This window comes from Pituophis catenifer, unplaced genomic scaffold (genome assembly GCF_029215685.1).
Source record: "Pituophis catenifer annectens isolate HBS135680 unplaced genomic scaffold, rPitCat1.0.hap2 SCAF_2, whole genome shotgun sequence".
In the NCBI taxonomy this organism is placed as follows: Eukaryota; Metazoa; Chordata; class Lepidosauria; order Squamata; family Colubridae; genus Pituophis; species Pituophis catenifer.
This window is the reverse complement of record NW_027256882.1, coordinates 111,359,732-111,380,339: the sequence shown is the minus strand read 5'-3', so window position 1 is coordinate 111,380,339 and position 20,608 is coordinate 111,359,732. Positions and strand designations below refer to the sequence as shown.

The following is a 20,608-nucleotide window of genomic DNA, read 5'->3' as shown; positions in this document are numbered from 1 at the left end:
GGAGATGGCACAGGAATGAGCAAACATTTTCCCTGGTTTGTGGGTTTAAAGAATGGTTAAGTGGTAAAAGGGATGCTTGAAAGAACCGCAGAGACTTACAGCGTCCACTTTACTCCTTAAAATCTGATTCAAAAGATGCAGCCCAATTTAGAAGGTTGGCATTATTTTATGAGTGTACCTGGGAGGAAGTCACACTTCTTCTTCTGCCTTGCCTGGGTAATTATGTCCTCTAACAAGTTGCAGATATTGGCCTAGCTGGTTCAAATTCCACTTGCAAAACAAGCAGTTAATTAAATAAAACCTAAAATGTCATATACAGTCATTTAAAGTATTCTGAGCTGCACGTCCAGTTATTTGATATCAAATATCTAATATATCAAATGACACAGCCAAGATCAACCAGATCACACACCACCTCATTTGTGGCCTAATATTGGGGGAGGTGGGAAATAGGAATTTAAAGCTTTTTGAAAGGCTAACAGAGTTGGGAACATTTGAAATCCATTGCAGAGGGGAAATTGCCAAAGGAGGGGCACTGCCCCAAAAATGGCACAAATCCTATATCCCATTAAATGGCATTGCCTTATGGAAGAGATCGAGAATATGCCCACCTTGTGAGAGCAAATGGAATAGGCAGAAATAATTGAAGATAGACAATTGTGTGAATAATCTTGTCCATTATCATGTGATGTACAGATTTATAAGCAATAACTTTGTTGGTTCAACTCAGCCTTTTATCCATGACAATAGGCATTCCTTTTTCAACCCATTTCTGGTTGAAAAAGATCTCAGTATTACTTGAATATAAAAATAATGCTGGAATTGTATTGGTTCAGAGTATCTGTTTTTGCAATTTAAAAAATTCATATTCCAAATGATCATGCCAAGAAATTAAAATGTGTGTCTGATCGGTTTTGACTAAAGGGAGGGCATCAAGAAACGTATTTCAAAAGGTATGATAATGACAGATACAGAATATTTATCTAAATATCCTATTAGCAGAATGGAAGGTAGAAACTGAACAACAGCAAAAACCTGAAAACTGATAGCTCCTTCAGCCCCTCCCTCTCCAAATACTTTGAAGGCAAAACTGTGCTGAGAATTGATAATCATTGAAATAACCTAAAGCAGAAGAAAACATCCAAATAATATGGTGAATTGTCTAGGCTTTCAAGCTGTTATCACATCTGCTATGACCGCTATCGCATTTTATTGCCAAGTGCAAATATCTGGAACAATCCTTCAAGCAGCAGTCAAAATCTCTAAACCCATGAAGAGACAATGTGTGAGCCTTAGCCATTTTGGACAGAGACATTGAGACACATTGGGACTGGAGGGTTTTGATTTCTAAACTAAAAGGAATAACTTGGGCACGTCTAGCCCAAACTATAACAATACTATTGTTTCAGTCTAACTCAAAGACAATCTAATGTGCTTTGAACGTATTAATAGTTTTGAAACAAATTATTATTTTTGTTAAAAATTACAAGGACTGTAAGATGATTTGCCTTGACTTTAACACAACATTTTTCCTGTGTTCATAGGAGGAAAGATAATCTCTTTAGTTATTCTTGTATTTGAATGAGCATCTTAACACCTCGTTACAATATTTTAGAAGCAGCAAGGAGTCCAGCTCAGTTGTGAAAATGTTACTGAAATGCAACTTTATTTTGGAGAAGAAATAACTGAGTGAAATTCGTTATTGTTGTGGTTGTTTATTCAGTGATTCCAGGTTTTTTGTATATAATTTTTATATAGTTATGCGTGTATACAAATATCAGATATATGTATGTTTTACATAACTGATTTGTTCATTTTGCATATTTTATGAAATAAAATGTATATCTTATATAAATATCATTTCTGCCTACCCATTTAAATTATTTCTTTCTTTCTCTTTCTCTCTTTTCTTTAGATTATGATTGAGTTTTGTCCTGGCGGAGCTGTAGATGCTACTATGCTAGGTAAATACAATGAAGTTTCATATTGTCAACCTTTGGAGTATGTTGATAAATAAATAGGTACTAATCTCTGCATATAAAGTAGATCATCCCATATCATATAGATTATTACAGCTTGTGCATAAAACATTCCCATAATAAGGTTCCCCTCGCACATATGTGCTAGTCGTTCCTAACTCTAGGGGATGGTGCTTATCTCTGTTTCAAAGCCAAAGAGCCAGCGCTGTCTGAAGATATCTCCATGGTCATGTGGCCAGCATGACTAAACACCAAAGGTGTACAGAACATTGTTACCTTCCCACCAAAAGTGGTCCCTATTTTTCTACTTGCATTTTTTACATGCTTTCAAACTGCTAGGTTGGCAGAAGCTGGGACAAGTAATGGGAGCCCACCCCATTACGCGGCACTAGGGATTCAAACCGCTGAACTGCCGACCTTTCGATCGACAAGCTCAGCGTCTTAGCCATTGAGCCACCACGTCTCTTATTCCCATAATAGCCTGACAATAATCATACAGGAAATTCAGTAGTAGGAAGATATATGCCATTATAAAGAAAGCTTATTTTCACAGCTTTCCTTAAAATACAACAAATCAGGCAAACCTATTAATGTGCTTTATTTTTGAGATCAATCTGGGAGTTGTGGCTTCATCATGAAGAATGAGAGGTGGCCAATGGTGAAAAAAGATAGAGCAAATCTATTTTTTTAAATAAAGGTTCTTCTAGTGATGAGGTTTAATTTGCTACAGCTGATATTTCAAAGTGACCTATAGTGATAATCTTCCTGATAGGAAAGAAAGAGTTTTGTGTTCTTCAGAATTTTAATTGCACAGGTTTATTTTTTCCCCCCACAAATCACTTCCAGGACTGAAAAGGTGCTTTTAGAAGAAAGCCAAGTGAAAGAATCAAGCAATATTTCAAATTAAAACTAAAAGTTCAGCTGCCGCCCTTAAGGCAGGGAGTAATGAAGTTCTGCTTGCTTGGGGGTAACTTGGCATAGAAGTTGCAGATCTAAAGCGAGGGTCCTCAAACTATGGTCCCCAGGCCACATGCGGACCGCCGAAGCCATTGATCCAGCCCATGCAGGACCACAAGGCTGCCCTGCCCACATCTCCCTGCCCACCCACCAGCCCCCATCCTTCATATGAGTGCAAGACTTACCTTTGCGAGCCCCGCAGGCTGGAACTGGAAGGTAAGGCCAACAATTTTGGCCTGCAGAGATGTTTTGGAGGCGGGGAGGTGAAAAATGGGCCTATTTTAGCTTGTTTTTGGCCAAAAAATGGGCCATTTTAGCCAGTTTTTGGCCTGCAGAATGCTTCTGGAGGTGGGGGAGGTGAAAAATGGGCCCGTTTTTCACCTCCCCCACCTCCAGAAGATAGACAGAGAAAGAGAAAGAGAGACAGAGAGAGAGAGAGAGAGAGAGAGACAGAGGGAGAGGGAGAGAGAGACAGAGACTTGTTGATTGTAAGCTCCTTGGGGTTGAGAACAATTGCTGTAAAACTGAGTTTCCTGAAGTGGACCACTAGACTCCTAAACAACTGAAAAAATGATCTAGTAAAAAGAAAAGTCAACCAAAAGAGCAACATGCAAACAAAAGCAAATAAAACACCCCCAGGAGCAAAACAAATTAAAGTTTAATTTGTGTGCATTGTTAAATTGACCACGCCCACATAGTCACATGACCTAACCACACCCAGTCACATGACCACCTAGCCACCACCCAACCAGCTGGTCCGGGCCCCCAACAGTCTGAGGCACCGTGAATTGGCCCCCTGTTTAAAAAGTTTGAGGACCCCTGATCTAAAGAAAGAGGGGGGAACTTTAATATGCAATTAATCATTATACAGCACTGATTCTGATCATGGGCAATGAATCCCAACTGTGCCCTTTAGTTTTATGATGAGCCTATCCTTTGGTCACTGCAAACCTTGTAGACAACTTCAGCTTGGAGAGGACTTGAAATCCCGAAAAACTATCTCAGAGCCAAGTGTTGCTATCTCTGGAAACATTTTGAAGAAATATAATGCTGACAAAGAGAACATTCCCCCTATCCCTTCAACCATGTCTGCCCTTAAAATGAATCCAACATCTCTACTGGAAGTGGACAAAAAGAAACCAGCGCTGAAATGGGAGCTTTTTTTCCTTTGTTTAAAATGTTTTGCTGCTGAAAGAATGGCTGTCCTATTTAACAGCTCCCTCTTGGATTAGCCCGATTTGACATTCATATGGGGCCATGCTACTTAATGCAAAAGATAGGGAATATTCTTAAATGTCTTATCTATTAAGTTTTAGCAAAAATAAAAAATAAGGAAACTAATTTCTATTACAATAACTGTGAGTCAAGGCTTTATTATTAGTCATCAGTAATAATTGTGCCTTGGAGAATTATATATTTATGTATATAAATATCCTTATCTCTTCCTCCAATGAACAGGCATCTCTTGGTGTGCTAAACAGCCCTGTTGGCTTTCAGCCTTAAGGCCAGGGATTTTTTTCCCCTTCCTGGGCAGTGGGCCAGAGTTTTGGATGGGTCTGTCCTACAAAGCTTTCGGAATTTGGCATATATGTGGTTGGCCTTGATTATTCTGTATTGTGGTATGTGTTTGTGTGTTGACTGTTTTGTGATTCTTAGATTCTATGTTTTTAACTCATGTAAGAAAGTGGCTAAAATGCTGAGCTTGTCGGTTGAAAGGTTGGCAGTTCAACGGTTCTAATCCCTAGTGCCGCATAACAGGGTGAGCTCCCGTTACTTGTCCCAGCTTCTGCCAACCTAGCAGTTCAAAAGCACATAAAAAATGCAAGTAGAAAAATAGGGACCACCTTTGGTGGGAAGGTAACAGCATTCCATGCACCTTTGGCGTTTAATATGCTGGCCACATGACCATGGAGACATCTTCAGACAGCGCTGGCTCTTCGGCTTTGAAACGGAGATGAGCACCATCCCCTAGAGTTGGGAACAACTAGCACATATGTGCAAGGGGAACCTTTACCTTTAAGAAAGAAAAAGTTGGTGTTTGCAAGTTGGGCAGCCATATGAATCTTTTAAAGAAATAAAGTCGGTACAAATGTTTGATAAAACAGTAGTGCTCTAAAATCAATTACAAAAAATATATCAAGTCAGCAGGAAATTGCATCTTCTAAAGTTTATGTTGCCTGTAGAAAGAATGCTTTTCTGAAGACTGACTTTTGCTTAGTACCTCTTATACCCATTCCTGCTGTGATGGTTCAGAAGACCAGCAAGATTTATGCTTATGAATTTGACCAAGGGATTGAGTAGACAATCACTTTTAGGAGACCCTTGACAGAATAGATTTCTTTCATCTTGAAATAGCTGCACAGCCTAACTCTTTTTGGATGCTAATGGATGGCTAAGCACTTATTTGTTTGTTATCCTTGTCATTCCATAGGCCTTAACATGGGCTGCAGGCTATCCTCCAAGCCAGTGGTGGGTTTCAAATTTTTTTACTACTGGTTCTGTGGGTGTGGCTTGGTGAGCGTGGCTTGGTGGGCGTGGCAGAAGAAGTATATTGCAAAATCTCCATTCCCTCCCCACTCCAGGGGAAGGATACTGCAAAATCTCCATTTCCTCCTGATCAGCTGGAACTCAGGAGGCAGAGAATAGATGACGGCAGGGCCAGTCAGAGGTGGTATTTACCAGTTCTCCAAACTATTGAAAATTTCCGCTTCTGGTTCTCCAGAACTGGTCAGAACCTGCTGAAACCCACCTCTGCTCCAAGCTAAGAATCACAAAACAGACAACACACAAACACATACCACAATACAGAATAATCCTCCAATGGATTTTCCAAACTATTCCTCTATGACACTAAAACTTTAACCTATTTTGTTGCCAGACTATCAGGGAGACTGCATCTGTTTCCCAATTGATTTCCCTGTTCCAGACACTAATGGAAGTTTTGCTAGAAGTGAAGAGAAATTTCACTAGAAATTTCCAGAAAATCATTTAGATCCATACTGTCTCTTCCATATTCAGATCACCGTTTTCTTCCTTTGAAGTAAAAACGAAAGATGAGGTGTGAGTTTTTTTATCTCTTGTTTTTACCTGAGGTAAAACAAGAGATTTTTAAAAAATGTTCTTGCTATATGGGACCAGATATCCTTTTGAATTGCCTCATGATAACCTCAGCCAGGATTTAATGATTGGGCTGGATTCAGTATCCCTCCAGTGAGGAAAAAAGGGAAAGCTGTTAATGTGTGTGACAAATGAAAGTGACAGTGCACACTTTTATTTAGTATCTTAATTTTTTCGGTAACAATGGCATTTGAATTTTTACACTTTAAACCTGATTTTGCTCTAAATACTTTAGGCCTGAATATTGTAAACTCCAGATTCTGAAAATGAAATTGAATTATTTATTTATTTATTTATTTATTTATTTATTTATTTATTTATTTATTTATTTATTTATTTATTTATTTATTTATTTATTTATTTATTTATTTATTTATTTATTTATTTATTTATTTATTTATTTATTTATTTGATTTATATACTGCCCTACTCCCGAAGGACTCAGGGCGGTGAACAGCCAAACAGTAAAAATACATAGATACAAAATTTAAAAACAAAATAAAATCGAATTAAACAATTTGGCCCAGACAAATTAAAACACCCCAATCATTTAAAAAAACCGATTAAAATTTGCATAATTAAAAAGAGGGGAAAGATTAGGCCAGGCCCGCCTGGTGGAATAAAAAGGTCTTAAGAGCGCAGCAGAAGGTGCGCAGATCCGGGATCCTCCGTATCTCCGGGGGGAGCTCGTTCCAGATAATAGGTGCCCCCACAGAGAAGGCTCTCCCCCTAGGGGCCGCCAGTCGACATTGTTTGGCCGACGGCACCCGGAGGAGCCCCTCTCTATGAGAGTGTACCGGCCGGTGGGAGTCTATTGGTGATAGTAGGCAGTCCCATAGATAACCAGGTCCTAAGCTATGGAGCACTCTAAAGGTGGTAACCAAAACCTTGAAGCGCACCCGGAAGACCACCAGGAGCCAGTGCAGCTCGTGCAAGAGAGGTGTTACATGGGAGCGCCATGTCGCTCCCATTACCATCCGCGTGGCCGCACTCTGCACCAGTTGGAGCCTCCGGGTGCTCCTCAAGGGGAGCCCCATGTAGAGAGCGTTACAATAGTCCAGGCGGGAGGTGACGAGGGCATGAGTGACCGTGCGTAGGGAGTCCCGATCCCGATAAAGCTGTATTTAGTATGGGTGATAGATTTTACATATTAACATGAGTTATCTATATTTAAGAGAAAACAGGCCATGGTCCCCAAAACATTTACAGATAGTTCTCGACTTACAACAGGTTGTTTAGTGACCATTTGAAGTTACAACAGCACTGAAAAAAGTGACTTATGACCATTTTTCATATTTATGACTGTTGCAGCATTCCCCTGGTCACATGATCAAAATTCAGATACTTGGCAACTGACTCATATTTATGATGGTTAAAGTGTCTTGGGTCATGTGATGACCTTTTGTGAACATCTGACCAGCAAAGTTAATGGGGAAGTCAGCTTCACTTAACAACTGTGTTACTAACTTAACAACTGTAGGGATTCACCTAACAACTTTGGCAAGGAAGGTCATAAAATGGGGCAAAACTCGCTTAACAAATTTCTCACCTAGCAACAGAAATGTTGGGCTCAGTTGTGGTCCTAAATCGTGTTGTTTTTAGTCGCGAAGTTGTGTCCGACCCATTGCGACCCCATGGATAAAGAATAACTGAATAAATAAACTGAATAAAACTAAAGAATAACTGAAAGAGTCTTTCCAACTGTTTTATAGAGCTGGATCGAGGCCTGACTGAATCCCAAATCCAGGTGATTTGTCGCCAGATGCTGGAGGCCCTCAACTATCTGCATGGCAAGAAGATTATCCATCGAGACTTGAAGGCAGGCAATGTGTTGCTAACCTTAGATGGAGATATTAAACTTGGTGAGACATATACTTAGCTCTTCAGTGAGAAATAGTTGTTATGCCAAAAGATTGGTTCTTGTATTCAGCAAGTAGGGAAAGGCTTATATTTAACGGTTGGGACTATTTGTTGCGAAAATAGCAATCAGACAACTAGGCACATTTAGCTGTTAGATAATAGTCTTTTGTTAGATTGGTCTTCCTCCAGCCTTTTTCACCAATCAAATATTTTTTGGATTGGAAAAGAAGAATTTGCTGAATGTAATCCAGCAGCTTTTATTATTGACCAGATTTCTGAATTTCCTTTCAATAAGTTCTTAATGTACAATCTTGTATTTAGGAAGAAGTCCCACTATTTAATGGAATTCCCTCCTGAAAAAGCATGCACTGGATTGCAGCCTTGGTGGGCTTTTGTCATGTTATTTAGCCATGACAAAATGCGAAAATATTTTAACTGGAAATGTATTTCTCCAACAAAGAAGACTAAATATATTCAGTCATGGGGCCAAAAGCTGCCAGAGAGAGGCCCCATGAAGTCAGAAACAATGCAAATAAAATTCTTGTTCCTACTTCAGATTTAAGAGTATAGATTAGTTGCCTCTTGCGAATTCACAGTTTTTTATAATCCATATAACACAGATAATGTAAATGAAATTTACAGTGAGTTCAGACTTAATGAGCAAAATGAACATGGAACTGTTCTCTGGCACCAGATGGTATCCATACAGAGCTTTTTTTTTTTTTTAAAGAATTTATATTGAAATTACAAATCATCTAGGAAAGGAAGAAAGGCAGAGTTTTAAGATTTGAGGATGTCTCAGGGAACAAGGATAGAGACTTTATTTAAGAACATAAATCATGGCACAAGAATAAATGGACCACAATTGAAAGATGATTTCTGAACAGAACCCTCTATGGATTTATTGAGCCTAATGCTTTTAAGCATGTTCATAAATGGTGTAGAGAGAGTCAGCAGAGATGTAGGTTAGTGTAAGTGGATATAAATCAATAAACATTTTGTAAAAGAAAATGATTGTTTTTTTAACAGGTTTTATATGGGAGAGAGACATAGTCATAGTTGCTAGGTTCTTAGCTTCATCTTCAGAACTTTAGTGCTTGCTGCTGATCTCTCCCCTCCATCCCCTTCCAGAAAGTGGTGTGTGTGTGTGTGTGTGTGTGTGTGTGTGTGTGTGTGTGTGTAGGGGGGAGTCAGTTCAGCAACTTTGTCATTTTGTGAACTTTGTGGAATGTAACATTGGCTACAGTGAGAAAGACACAACCACCAAAGAATTTTCTTCTCTTACTGGCTTAGACAGTATTTCTTTGTCCAAAAGGCCAACCTTTTCCATGCTGCCACATAAGGATAGCTGTTGTTCTAATGTTCTTGTTAGACTCTTAGGATTTTTACTCACTATCCCAATCTCTTAATTGTCTAATAATGGTTCCTTGGGATTGGATGCTTTTGTTTAGAACTCATTCTCCTTAATAAGCAGAAGTTTTTGATAATTGGTTAACTCTAAATGGAAACCTGTTTGCAGAGCAGGTTAGTGTTGGGCAGGTATTTAGAAGACAATGCTATATAATCAAATATCTCAATAAGTCAGCATTTATCTTTCCAGGAGCAGAACAGAAGTTTAAATTTTGCATTACACATGGCGCCCTTTCATTACTTTTAATTGTGACCTTCCTTCTCAAGTTGTCATCCCATTGTCACCATATATTCATCTTCATGCTTGTCCCATCTTAAGTCTATTCAGGGTAGAATTATGAAAGGTCCAGTTCTGCCAAGAACATAATTTAACAGCATGTGAATTCTCTGGAACAGCAGTTATAAAATCCAAAATTGCACAATGAAAAGTCCTGCATACAAGTTGATAAAGAAATTAGGCTCATTAAAAAGACTAATAAAAGCAGAAGTAGTAGGTGTAGGAATGTAAGGAGACACTGAAAGCTACTTATGAATTCAGCATTTTTCTTATTGTTCTGTGAGGGCTTGTGTATAAATCAATGCTTGCTATTCTTTTTGAGTTTCATGAGAATTGGCATCATTTCTATATCAGTGGAGAATTTTATTTGTTGATGTGGAGAGATAAGAAGGATTTGTATCCTCTTTATAGTGGAAATTTCTGGGAAGAGGTGGAAATAATACTTATGTACTGTAAAATGGAACTGTAAATTATTGTAGGAAATTGAATTTAAATAGCAAAGCCATGTGTTAGGATGGGGGGTGAAGTCCCTGACAGTGAATTGTTTCCCTCTTATAGTAAAGCAAAATTCTGCTCTAACTTGATGACAGATGTAAAAGTGTTTTCTTTACCATCCCTGTAATTATGGTTATCTAAAAAAAGCAAGTTAATCAGAATCCTAAATTACTTTTCACATCCTTCTCAAATACTCACCCACATTGAAATAGTCTGTTTTAAGAGAAAAATATTTGGCAATAATATGTTTTGTGGGTATAGATTCCATTTGACTATCATTGTTTTTATATTTTTAACATGTTTCAGATCATTAGTATAGGCTAGATATGGGTAGAGCCAATTCCCAAATTTGGGGATTGTAGTACAATAAGATGCAGAGAGTCCTTGGTGTCCATCCAGGTTAAAGTTTCTATTGGTCCTCTGTATGCTTGCTTTGAGAAATAAACCGAGGAGTGATATAATTAAAGGTTGCCCTTTTCACTGCAACCCAAAACATTCATTAAAGAATTGAATGTGATTTCAACTCTTTTCAGCCGATTTTGGAGTATCAGCCAAAAACATGAAGACTGTGCAGAAGAGGGATTCTTTCATTGGCACACCATACTGGTAAGAGGATTATTTCAGTAGCATGACCTTTAAAGAGGTTGCTGCCAAATTTCATTGGGAGGGAAGGGGAGATGTTGTGTCCTATTCAACATACGGTGTTGTAGTTATTTATTATGGGGCTGCATTTTAAAGTATGCCCTGCATATTCAGATATATTTGTCTCTGTGCTGTGTGACTGATATCTTGATCTTAATTAGTCCCATTTGTATGTATTTTAAATGAATGTAAAATATAAAATGAGTGTGTCACCCTAGAAGGCAGTGCTGTATTTAATATTTGTAGGGGTTTTTTTAATGAGTTTGTGTGTTTCAAGGATTTTATCCTTGGAGATGGAGGGAAAAATATGGAAGAAATAAAAACTGTCAGCTGCAACAATATTCTGTCATTTGAATCACTGCCTCTCTTAAAACAGTAAAGAAAGTGCAGCTTGTATCTGGAATGAGATATTGATGGAATTTGGGCTGTTCTGTCTTTTTTTTAAACCCCCACCCCCAAATTTGGTGGAATGTCCTTTTGAAGCAATTCCAAGGATATGAAAACAACTATTCACTCCAAGAATTTAATCGCTAAATCAGCTACATCATCATTAAGGGGATGCAATCAGTGTGCATTTAATTTGCCATTTCAAACAGTATCTAGGCCAGATGTCATTAGCCGACTGCTTGCCTTCTGTGGCCAATTGAGAATGGAGAGATGAATGACCGGGAGTGTATATGTGGGCTGGATATGGCCTAAAGAGGTTAACCATCTTTGTTATCTATTAATTTCAGTAGAGGATGCATTTCTATGTTATATTCAGTAGTATTACCAAAGACAACGGGATTCAAGGAGTTTGTAAAGCTGGCCATTCTGAGTACAGAAGGGATGAATTTTCATATTTCATTCATAGTTTACTTGCAAAGTTATACTTGTTATACTAAGCCTAGACTAGTTGAATATATATATATAGTTTAGCTTGAAAACAAGATATGGTTCTTAGAATCACTTTCAGCAAAAATGAATTTGTAGTATAATTTCACTCTTCTTTCTTTGATTTGTTTTTTTAGGATGGCTCCTGAAGTAGTAATGTGTGAGACTATGAAAGACACCCCTTATGATTATAAGGCTGACATATGGTCCTTGGGCATAACACTCATAGAAATGGCACAAATAGAGCCACCTCACCATGAGCTGAACCCTATGAGGGTCTTACTGAAAATAGCCAAATCTGATCCTCCAACTCTTAATTATCCATCAAAGTGGTAAGAGGTTTTGTTTTTTCTTGTTCATTAACAATCATGAATACCTACAAGAAGCGTCCTGGTCTTCTGTCCCTCCCACATTTACTAACAACAACTAACAATTCCTGGTAAACAAAACAGGAAATATGACTGGATGAGCTAATTGTACATTATTGTAAGGCTACATTCATAGAATCTTGTAAGGGTGAAGATATAAATCTCCGATCACCACTTTTAACTGCCCAATCAATTAGGGCAGGTCTTTCCTACATTTCTTCCTCTGACTATTAAACCCCTGGGGATTCCTACTCTTCTCTGATCATTTCCTAAGCAGAATCTCTTTTGTTCTCCTTCAAGGTCATTTTCACATAGGTAAAGGTAAAGGTCCCCCTCGCACATATGTGCTACTCGTTCCCGACTCTAGGGGGTGGTGCTCATCTCCATGTCAAAGCCAAAAGGCCAGCACTGTCCAAAGACATCTCCGTGGTCATGTGGCCAGCATGACTAAATGCCAAAGGTGCCCGGAACACTGTTACCTTCCCACCAAAGTGGTCCCTATTTTTCTACTTTCTAACTGCCGGGTTGGCAGAAGCTGGGACAAGTAATGGGAGCTCACCCTGTTACGCGGCACTAGGGATTTGAACTGCTGAACTGCTGACCTTTCGATCGACAAGCTCAGCATCTTAGCCACTGAAACACTGCGTCCCCATCATTTTCACATACCATTATATTAATAGGAAATATTTTACTACATTAATCACCTTACTTTGTAAGCAGACAGAATAAGTCTGTAGCAGTGGTGAAATGTAAATTTTGTTACTACCGGTTCTGTGGGTGTGGCTTGGGGAGGTAATATGACAGTGGGCGTGGCCAACTTTTTTTTTTTTTTTACTTTTAAAACCATTTTTCTTCAACCTCTTTGGCTGAAGAGGTTGTTTTAAAAATGTTTTTAAAGCCTCTGACGATCCCAGCTGACTTGCCTGATCAGCAGAGGCTTTGTTTTTCCTTTTGAAAGCATTTTTTCTATAACCTTTTTGGCCGAAGAGGTTGTAGAAAAAATGCTTTTAAAAATTAAAAGAAAAGCCTCTGATGATTGCACGGCTCAGCTGGGCAATTGGGGAGGCAGGGATTTTTGCTACCGGTTCTCCGAACCACCTGCCTCCATCGCTACCGGATTGGGCTATCCAGTCCGAACCGGGAGCATTTCACCCCTGGTCTGTAGCAATTGGAATAATCATGGTAGAAAAGATCTGAGAAGTTGAATTTGAAAAGCGGAACCTTTCCAGCTGTTGCTGAATTCCACCTACCATCAGCCTCAGCCAGCATGGCTAATTATTAGGGTTTCTCAGCTGCTATAAAATATTGCCATTGCCAATGGGGACCCATTTAATAAAAAAGTTCTCGAGGTATAACCAGAGGAAAGGAAATATTTTTCTTATTATTTTAATAACCTTGGACTAGTTCAGAAACACACCGCCTAAGGCACCAAGCCCTTACTCAAAGCTGTAATGCTTTAAATGCATCCCTCAGGACTACTCCATAACTTGCCACTAAATTGTAATATTTAATCTGACAGAAAAGGGAAATAATTAAAAACATGCTGAGTAATCACCTTAACTGCATTTAATTAAGTCAATTAAAGTAATTTTAATTAGATTTTGTTCTTCCCAGTTTGTCAAATGCAGCCCTTTGGGCATCACTTGAAATGTTTCCAACAAAAGGATTATGTATCCCTAGTCTTGATTAAGATTCCCTATGGTGATCTCCAGGTTAGCTATAACTTCTGCCCCTTTCACTATTGACCATGAGTTTTGCAGCTGATGGAAAGTATTATTCCAGCAATGTCTAGCAAGCGTAACATTGAGATATCGCTCATCTTGGTTACTGTTAGTACTAAATTGTATTTTGTTTATACACAAATCTCTACTTATCCCTCAAAACTAGGTAATGTTGGGCAAAGAGCTTTGTCTTCTTAGCGTATGTTCCTAAAACATGTATGTAAAGGTGTTACTTGGTAGAGTGGGCTGTGAAAATAACCTTGAGGGAAGAAGAGTCCCAGCCAAGACAATAGTCAGATAGATCTCCACCCAAAGCAGGAATGGAATTTGAGAAATTTGCAAGATTCCGTTACTGTAACCCTATAATAAAAGCTGTTTTAGTATTCATGATTTTGGTGTCTGATTCTGGGCTACCTCAAAGGGCTGACACATACAAAAAGTATACCTTGAATTCCTTAGAGCAGCCTTTCTCAACCTGATGTTCTCTAGATGTTTTGGTCTACAACTCCCATTGTCATTGTCCTTAGTTTTTTCAATCATTATTTTCCATTTCTTATTTATATGATATTGCAGTGTGCTGTTTTCCAGAATATTTCATTTCCAAACTCTTAAAATAGTGTCTTTCCTCCCTTAGGACTATATAATATCACATTTTTCTGCAGCATCCGAGATATGAACAAAGATAATAGCTTAGTACCTAAGTACATTCGTTGTAATAAGAAGATACCAGGTTCTCTCCCTGACTTCCTCATTTAAAATGCGTATGATAATAAGGGAGAGGAAAAATTCCCTCCATTCTAAGACAAATGCAAGTGTCCTTGCATAACAACTACTTGTTCAGTAACTGTTCAAACTTGTGATGGCACTGAACAAGTAGTACTTATGGCTGGTCCTCACAGTTCTGGCCATCACAGCATCCTCATAGTCACACAATTGCTATCTGAGCACTGTGCAACCTCACAGTTATGGATAGCAGCATCTTGTGGTCATGTAGTTATCATCTGCAACTTTCATTGGTGGCTTCCAACGGGGGAAGCCAATGGGGGAAACCAGCAGGAAGTCACAAATGGTAATTGTGTGATGCCCTCACTTAATGAAGTGAAGAACTGGACTGCAGAAATTGTTGTCACTAAACAGCATAGTCATGTGACATCACACTGTATGACCGCATTGCTTAACAACAGCAAATCCAGTCCCGATTGCTGCTCTTAACTGAGGTCTACCTGTAGCTTGACTGGTGCAATGTAACTTTCTCTGTTTCTGTGAAAATTTGAAATGTGATTTATGATGATATTTTCAATGCACAGCACAGTTCCCAGCAAATATCCAACTAGTGCAACTTTGTACTTTTACTTTCTGAAGCTTCTTTTGGCCTCTCCCAGGACACAAAATGTTTATTAGAAAGTCATCGAGTTAGGCTTCCTATTACAAGAGGAATAGAAAACAGCAAGACTCTCTGAATTTCTTGCATAGGAATAAAAAGGTAAAGGTTCCCCTCGCACATATGTGCTAGTCATTCCCGACTCTAGGGGGCAGTGCTCATCTCCAGTTCAAAGCCGAAGAGCCAGCGCTGTCCAAAGATGTCTCGTGGTCATGTGGCCGGCATGACTAAACACCAAAGGTGCACAGAACGCTGTTACCTTCCCACCAAAAGTGGTCCCTATTTTTCTACTGGCATTTTTTTTACGTGCTTTCAAACTGCTAGGTTGGCAGAAGCTGGGACAAGTAATGGGAGCTCACCCTGTTATGTGGCACTAGGGATTAGAACCGTTGAACTGCCGACCTTTCGATCGACAAGCTCAGCATCTTAGCCACTGAGCCACCACTTCCCTTCTGCGTAAGAATAGGACAGTATAATTTTTCTGGCTAGAAAATCACTGAGTAGAGGAGCCATATGTGAAATATTTGCTGTGGTTATATGTAGAAACTGGCAGTAAGTGTTTTTATCTATTCTTACATGGCAGCCGGCACAGAAAAAGGGGTGCAGGAAGGGAGGAGGGTACAATCAGTTGTCTGACAGAAGGCTTTGTAGTAGTTTAAACTCAGGCAGCCATTTGTCCCTGCGTGAGCTTGCTAACATTTGGTCTTTGGCATGAATTGGGAACAGAATGACAGCATGTAACTTGCTTCTGAACAGCTACAGTATCTGGGTTGCAAAACAGCGGTAGATCTGCAATTAATCAAGGCCACATTTTTTTTTTTTACTAATATTATTAAATATATACAAGTTTGTGCTACTTTGTGTTTCTTCCCACTGAAAAGCACCAATTTCAATTTATAAACCGTGTAGTGTGTATCCAGGCTAGGATGTTCTTGTTTTCTTTCTCCCAACATTTTTAAATGCGTGTGTTTGTTCATAAAGGTCTCTAGCATTCAGAGATTTTCTGAAGACTACACTTGACAAAAACCCTGAGACCCGGCCAACTGCCACACAATTACTGGAAGTAAGTATAGCATCTCAAGTGAGTCACACACGTTGACACTGCGAAAGGCTCATAAATCCACACACATTCCCTGGTTGGAGTACAGATTTCCTCCTTGGTTATTAATATAGAGAAAACTTGGATGGTTGCTGGAGTTTAGATTTTAATTATGTAGGAATTTTGTCTCTCATGGGACAAAGAACTCTGCCATTTGCATAGTTCTGCTTTCTGAGGCATCTAGTACAATCTCCCTTGTACTTCTGAAACCATTTTACACTATGGTCTTCACTGGGTTTTTCCAGGTAAGTCTGTGTATATACTGTACATGATTAGGTAGTTCCTCTTACCTGTTCAACTGTGATGGAGGGACATCTAACATAACATTTTGTATATTTCAGCTCCTTAGTTGCTCCTATGAATGCAATTTTTATGCATAATGCTTCTATAGGCAGGAATAGTGATACTGACTGAAGTCCCATAGATTGAATGTCATACCTGAGAGCCTAATTTTGTCTTACCTCATAGTAACAGTGCCCAATTTTAAGCAGAGTGTTTTACAATTCCAGCTCATAGTTGCACTTATTAAGCAATAAAAACATATTTTTCTAAAGCTGTAAGAGGCAGCTAGCCCTTATGTCTTTTCCTGTTTTCTCTTTGCCTTATCTGTGCAAAGAGCTTCAGTGTTTCACTGTCAAAGAGAGTATGTGCTTGTGTAGAACAGCTACTTAGAAGCACACAAATGCCACAACTGTGAAAGAAACCAGTCTGATTATATAAAAGACTGATAACTAAATATACTTCTAGCTCCTAACATTTTCTGGAAATGTTTTGGCCCCAGTAATGCAGAAACTGATTTATGACTATTTATTTTAAAGTTAGAGATTGCAATATTATTGCCTGTAACTCATGATCAATACATTGTGCAGGTAATCCTCAATTTACAACAGTTCATTTAGTGACTGTTCAAAGTTACAACGGCACTGAAAAAAGTGACATGACCATTTTTCACACTTACAACCTTTGCAGCATCCGCATGATCACGTGATCAAAATTCAGATGCTTGGCAATTAGTTCATACTTACGACCATTGCTGTGTCCCTAACTCTTTTGCCACTTTTGACAAGCAAAACCAATGAGGAAGCCAGATTCACTTAACTACCATGTTACTAAATTATAACTGCGATGATTCACTTAGCAACTGTGAAAAGAAAGGTCATAAAATGGGGCAAAACTCACTTAACAAATGTCTCATTTGACAACAGAAATGTTGAGCTTAATTGTGGTTGTAGGCTGGAGGACTATCTGTATTGAACATGAATATTTGAGTAGCAAAGGAAGAGAGAGATAACTGACAAGGCCTCTACATTCACTTTGTCTTGCTCTTGATTTGCAAGAGAATCAGGCTAGTTTGGTAATCATGAACTTGATTTTTTTAGCATCCTTTTGTCAGCAAGGTCACCAGTAATAAAGCCTTACGTGAGCTCGTGGCAGAGGCAAAGGCTGAAGTGATGGAGGAAATTGAAGACAATAGAGAGGAAGGTGAGGAAGAGGACTCGTCAGAATCTGCCTCTGTAAGTTGAATTCCTTTTATTGCATTAAGAGATGTTTGCTTTAAGGAAACAAAGCAAAATATTACTTTTACCCTATACCAGGTGCGAAATCCAGTAGGTTCTGACAGGTTCTGGAGAACCGGTAGCAGAAATTTTGAGTAGTTTGGAGAACCAGCAAATACCACCTCTGGCTGGCCCCAGAGTGGGGTGGGAATGAAGATTTTGCAATATCCTTCCTCCAGGAGTGGGGAGGAAATGGGAGATTTTGCAGTATCCTTCCCCTGCCATACCCACCAAGCAATGCCACACCCACAAAACCAGTAGTAAAAAAAATTGGATTTCACTACTGACTTATACATACCTGAATGTGTGCTTATACATCTATGCATTAGTAGACACAGACATATGTACTGTATACATGCACATTAAAAATCCTTTAGAGTCCACAAACTACACTAGCTGGATTTTTGAAAGCAAAGTGCTGGCTCCCTTTGACCCCTGCAGCTACTTGCAGAGGAGAGAAGTTGTGTTGCTTTTATGCAGGTGGGCAGGAAGAATGGGCTCCTTGGATGAGAAGAGGCTGCTCTTTATTCAGCAGCCAGGAATCCTTCAAACAATGTTTGGACAGGGAGCCAAGCCTTCCCTTTCCGCTTACAAGATGACTTTCTCAATAAATGCACTCGCTGTGTGGACAAACATGTCCCCTAGGAAACATTTTAATTGTTGGCACCTTTAACTATGAAGAACGTAGCCTTTAGCTTCTTAGGATTAAAACTGTAAACTGCTCCCTGGACTGTGCTGGCTGCTTTCAGGCTTAGTTAGGACAGATAGAAGGAAAGACATTTGGGCAGGGAAGAGGCGTTTGGTCCATTGAATGATTCAGGATCATCAAGCAAGGTGAGATCTGCAGTCACTAGCCAACAACAAGGATATTATCTAAAAAAAAATTTTTTTTTCAAACTGGGGTAAGATAGGGCAGACTCTGCACATTCCCATCCATCAATGGTTTCGCTGGATAAAAAGAATGAAGAATCTTCTGTAGAATATATCTTGTTAACTAGCTCAACTTTTTGTCTCTTTCTGCCTTTTGTCCCCGACATGAATAAAATAAAAACAGCGTTTGAAAGAAGTATTTGGAAGCCTGTACAAACTAACTTTTCAACAAGAATAACCACAAGAAAACCAAGAATATATTGTACTGACTCAGCAGTAGTTTTGTGGTAGGATAGAATGGAGCATGGTAGCTTTGCTTTCCATATTGCTAGAGGTATAGATTCAAAAATATTGAATGGACCTTCAACATTCTGGACCTTCTCATGACTTCTTGGTTACAAGGAGGCAGTAGAATATAGTTAGAATTAAGAATGCATTGCATGTCCCCTCTACCTTCTCTTTGCCCTAGAGACTGTTTAACCTGAGGTTACTTCTCCTGCCTTCCTTCTGAGGTATGTACATACACACATACACAGACAGAGACAGATACACATACACACTCACATGTGATCTCAGGCTCTCCTTCTGTGTCAAGTACACAGGCAGATTTGTACCTTATTGCACGGAGGTTGTGAATTGTAACAAACATTTTTTTTATTAAGGCATGTATAAAGGATTTGTAAGAGGTTTGTGTCTCTAATACGAGTATCACTGAATCTTATCAAATGCAACACAGGAAATCAAAGATTTTTGGTTTGTAGGAAATATGGCTGAGGATTGTTTGCAGCGAAGAATGACTTTATTTACTTTATAGATTTTTTTTCATATAACTTTATTGCAATTTTGAAAAAGAAAGATAAATACTTACAATAACGATTATTTAGAACAGAAGGGAAAAGGAAAAAAAAGAGAAGAAAAAGCTACAAATGAAGGAAAGAAAAAAAGGAAAGAAAATATGAAGAAGTAGTTTCCAATTTTCTTTACAGCAGTTATAAATATGCATGTAAATTAACCTCTTAGTCTAGGATTACAACATGATATATATTTTTTCTATAATCTATTTTTTCCAGTTACCAAAACCATACATCATAATTTCATTTTTTTTCCCTGGTCCACATCAAAAGTCTATAAATCTAGTCAAAAAATCTATAGTCAGACCTTACTACCATTTTAGTGACTCTCATTCTGCCCTTGCTCTGGGCTGAAGCCTGTCCATTTCTTGAGATTTCCTTTCCTCATGAATAAAGTTTCTGTTTCTGTTTTTCATTTTGAGGTTTTCTTCTGAACGTATTTTAGTTGTGGTTTTGTAACGAGGTGGAAGAAATGCTATTTTTCTGTCCGATTTGTCTTTCATTTTAGTCCTCACCTCTGCAGCCTCTCTGGCTGTCTAATGAGTAGAAGCCTCATGTGAGAACTTCTGTTGTAGTTGCCTCTCTTGTAATATAATTGAAGCAGGGGAAGCGAGAGAGATGAAGATTGCTGTAGAGCGGTTCCACAATGAGAGACAGAATATCTGTCTTCATTCCTTGGCCATCTCCTAACTACAAGAGCTGCAAGAATCTTCCACTTTTTCCATGAAATTTCAGGAAATGTTGTTTTCCGTTGGAGAAAACAATGAAAAGCATCCTCCCCCCCATCCCTTTCAAAAGAAAAGAGTTAAAAATGCAGAATATAATTTTGGCACAGCACTTCCTTCAGTAGCTGCCAAGATTTTATTAATAATACTTGAAGCAACTCAGATTCTATCCAGTACAATGGTGAGCAATACACAGTTTGAAAAGAAAGTGAAATGGATGGGGCGGGGGGGGGGGGGCGGGGGGGGACAGTCATTAGTACAAATTATGTAGAAGGGCAGCCTGAAGCCTTCTGCTCCCGGGAAAACTTAAGCTTCACCTTTCGGCATTTTCATTACTAATTTTCCTACTCCTTTGTATGTGAAAAGAGTGAAAAAAAAAATGCTTGATAGTTATTATCTGGTGAAATCCTCCAAGCAAAAGGAGTGG

At 38.8% G+C, this 20,608-nt stretch overlaps 1 protein-coding gene across 1 annotated transcript in view; it reads left to right on the top strand.

The window, feature by feature from the left end:
- STK10 (serine/threonine kinase 10) overlaps positions 1 to 20,608 on the top strand; it is an 81,233-nt gene that overhangs the window by 42,434 nt on the left and 18,191 nt on the right. The window contains exons 3-8 of the mRNA XM_070937364.1: positions 1,916 to 1,964; positions 7,766 to 7,915; positions 10,629 to 10,701; positions 11,748 to 11,942; positions 16,062 to 16,143; positions 17,559 to 17,693. Of these exons, the coding sequence (XP_070793465.1) occupies positions 1,916 to 1,964; positions 7,766 to 7,915; positions 10,629 to 10,701; positions 11,748 to 11,942; positions 16,062 to 16,143; positions 17,559 to 17,693 (684 nt within the window). The remainder of the gene's footprint in view (positions 1 to 1,915; positions 1,965 to 7,765; positions 7,916 to 10,628; positions 10,702 to 11,747; positions 11,943 to 16,061; positions 16,144 to 17,558; positions 17,694 to 20,608) is intronic.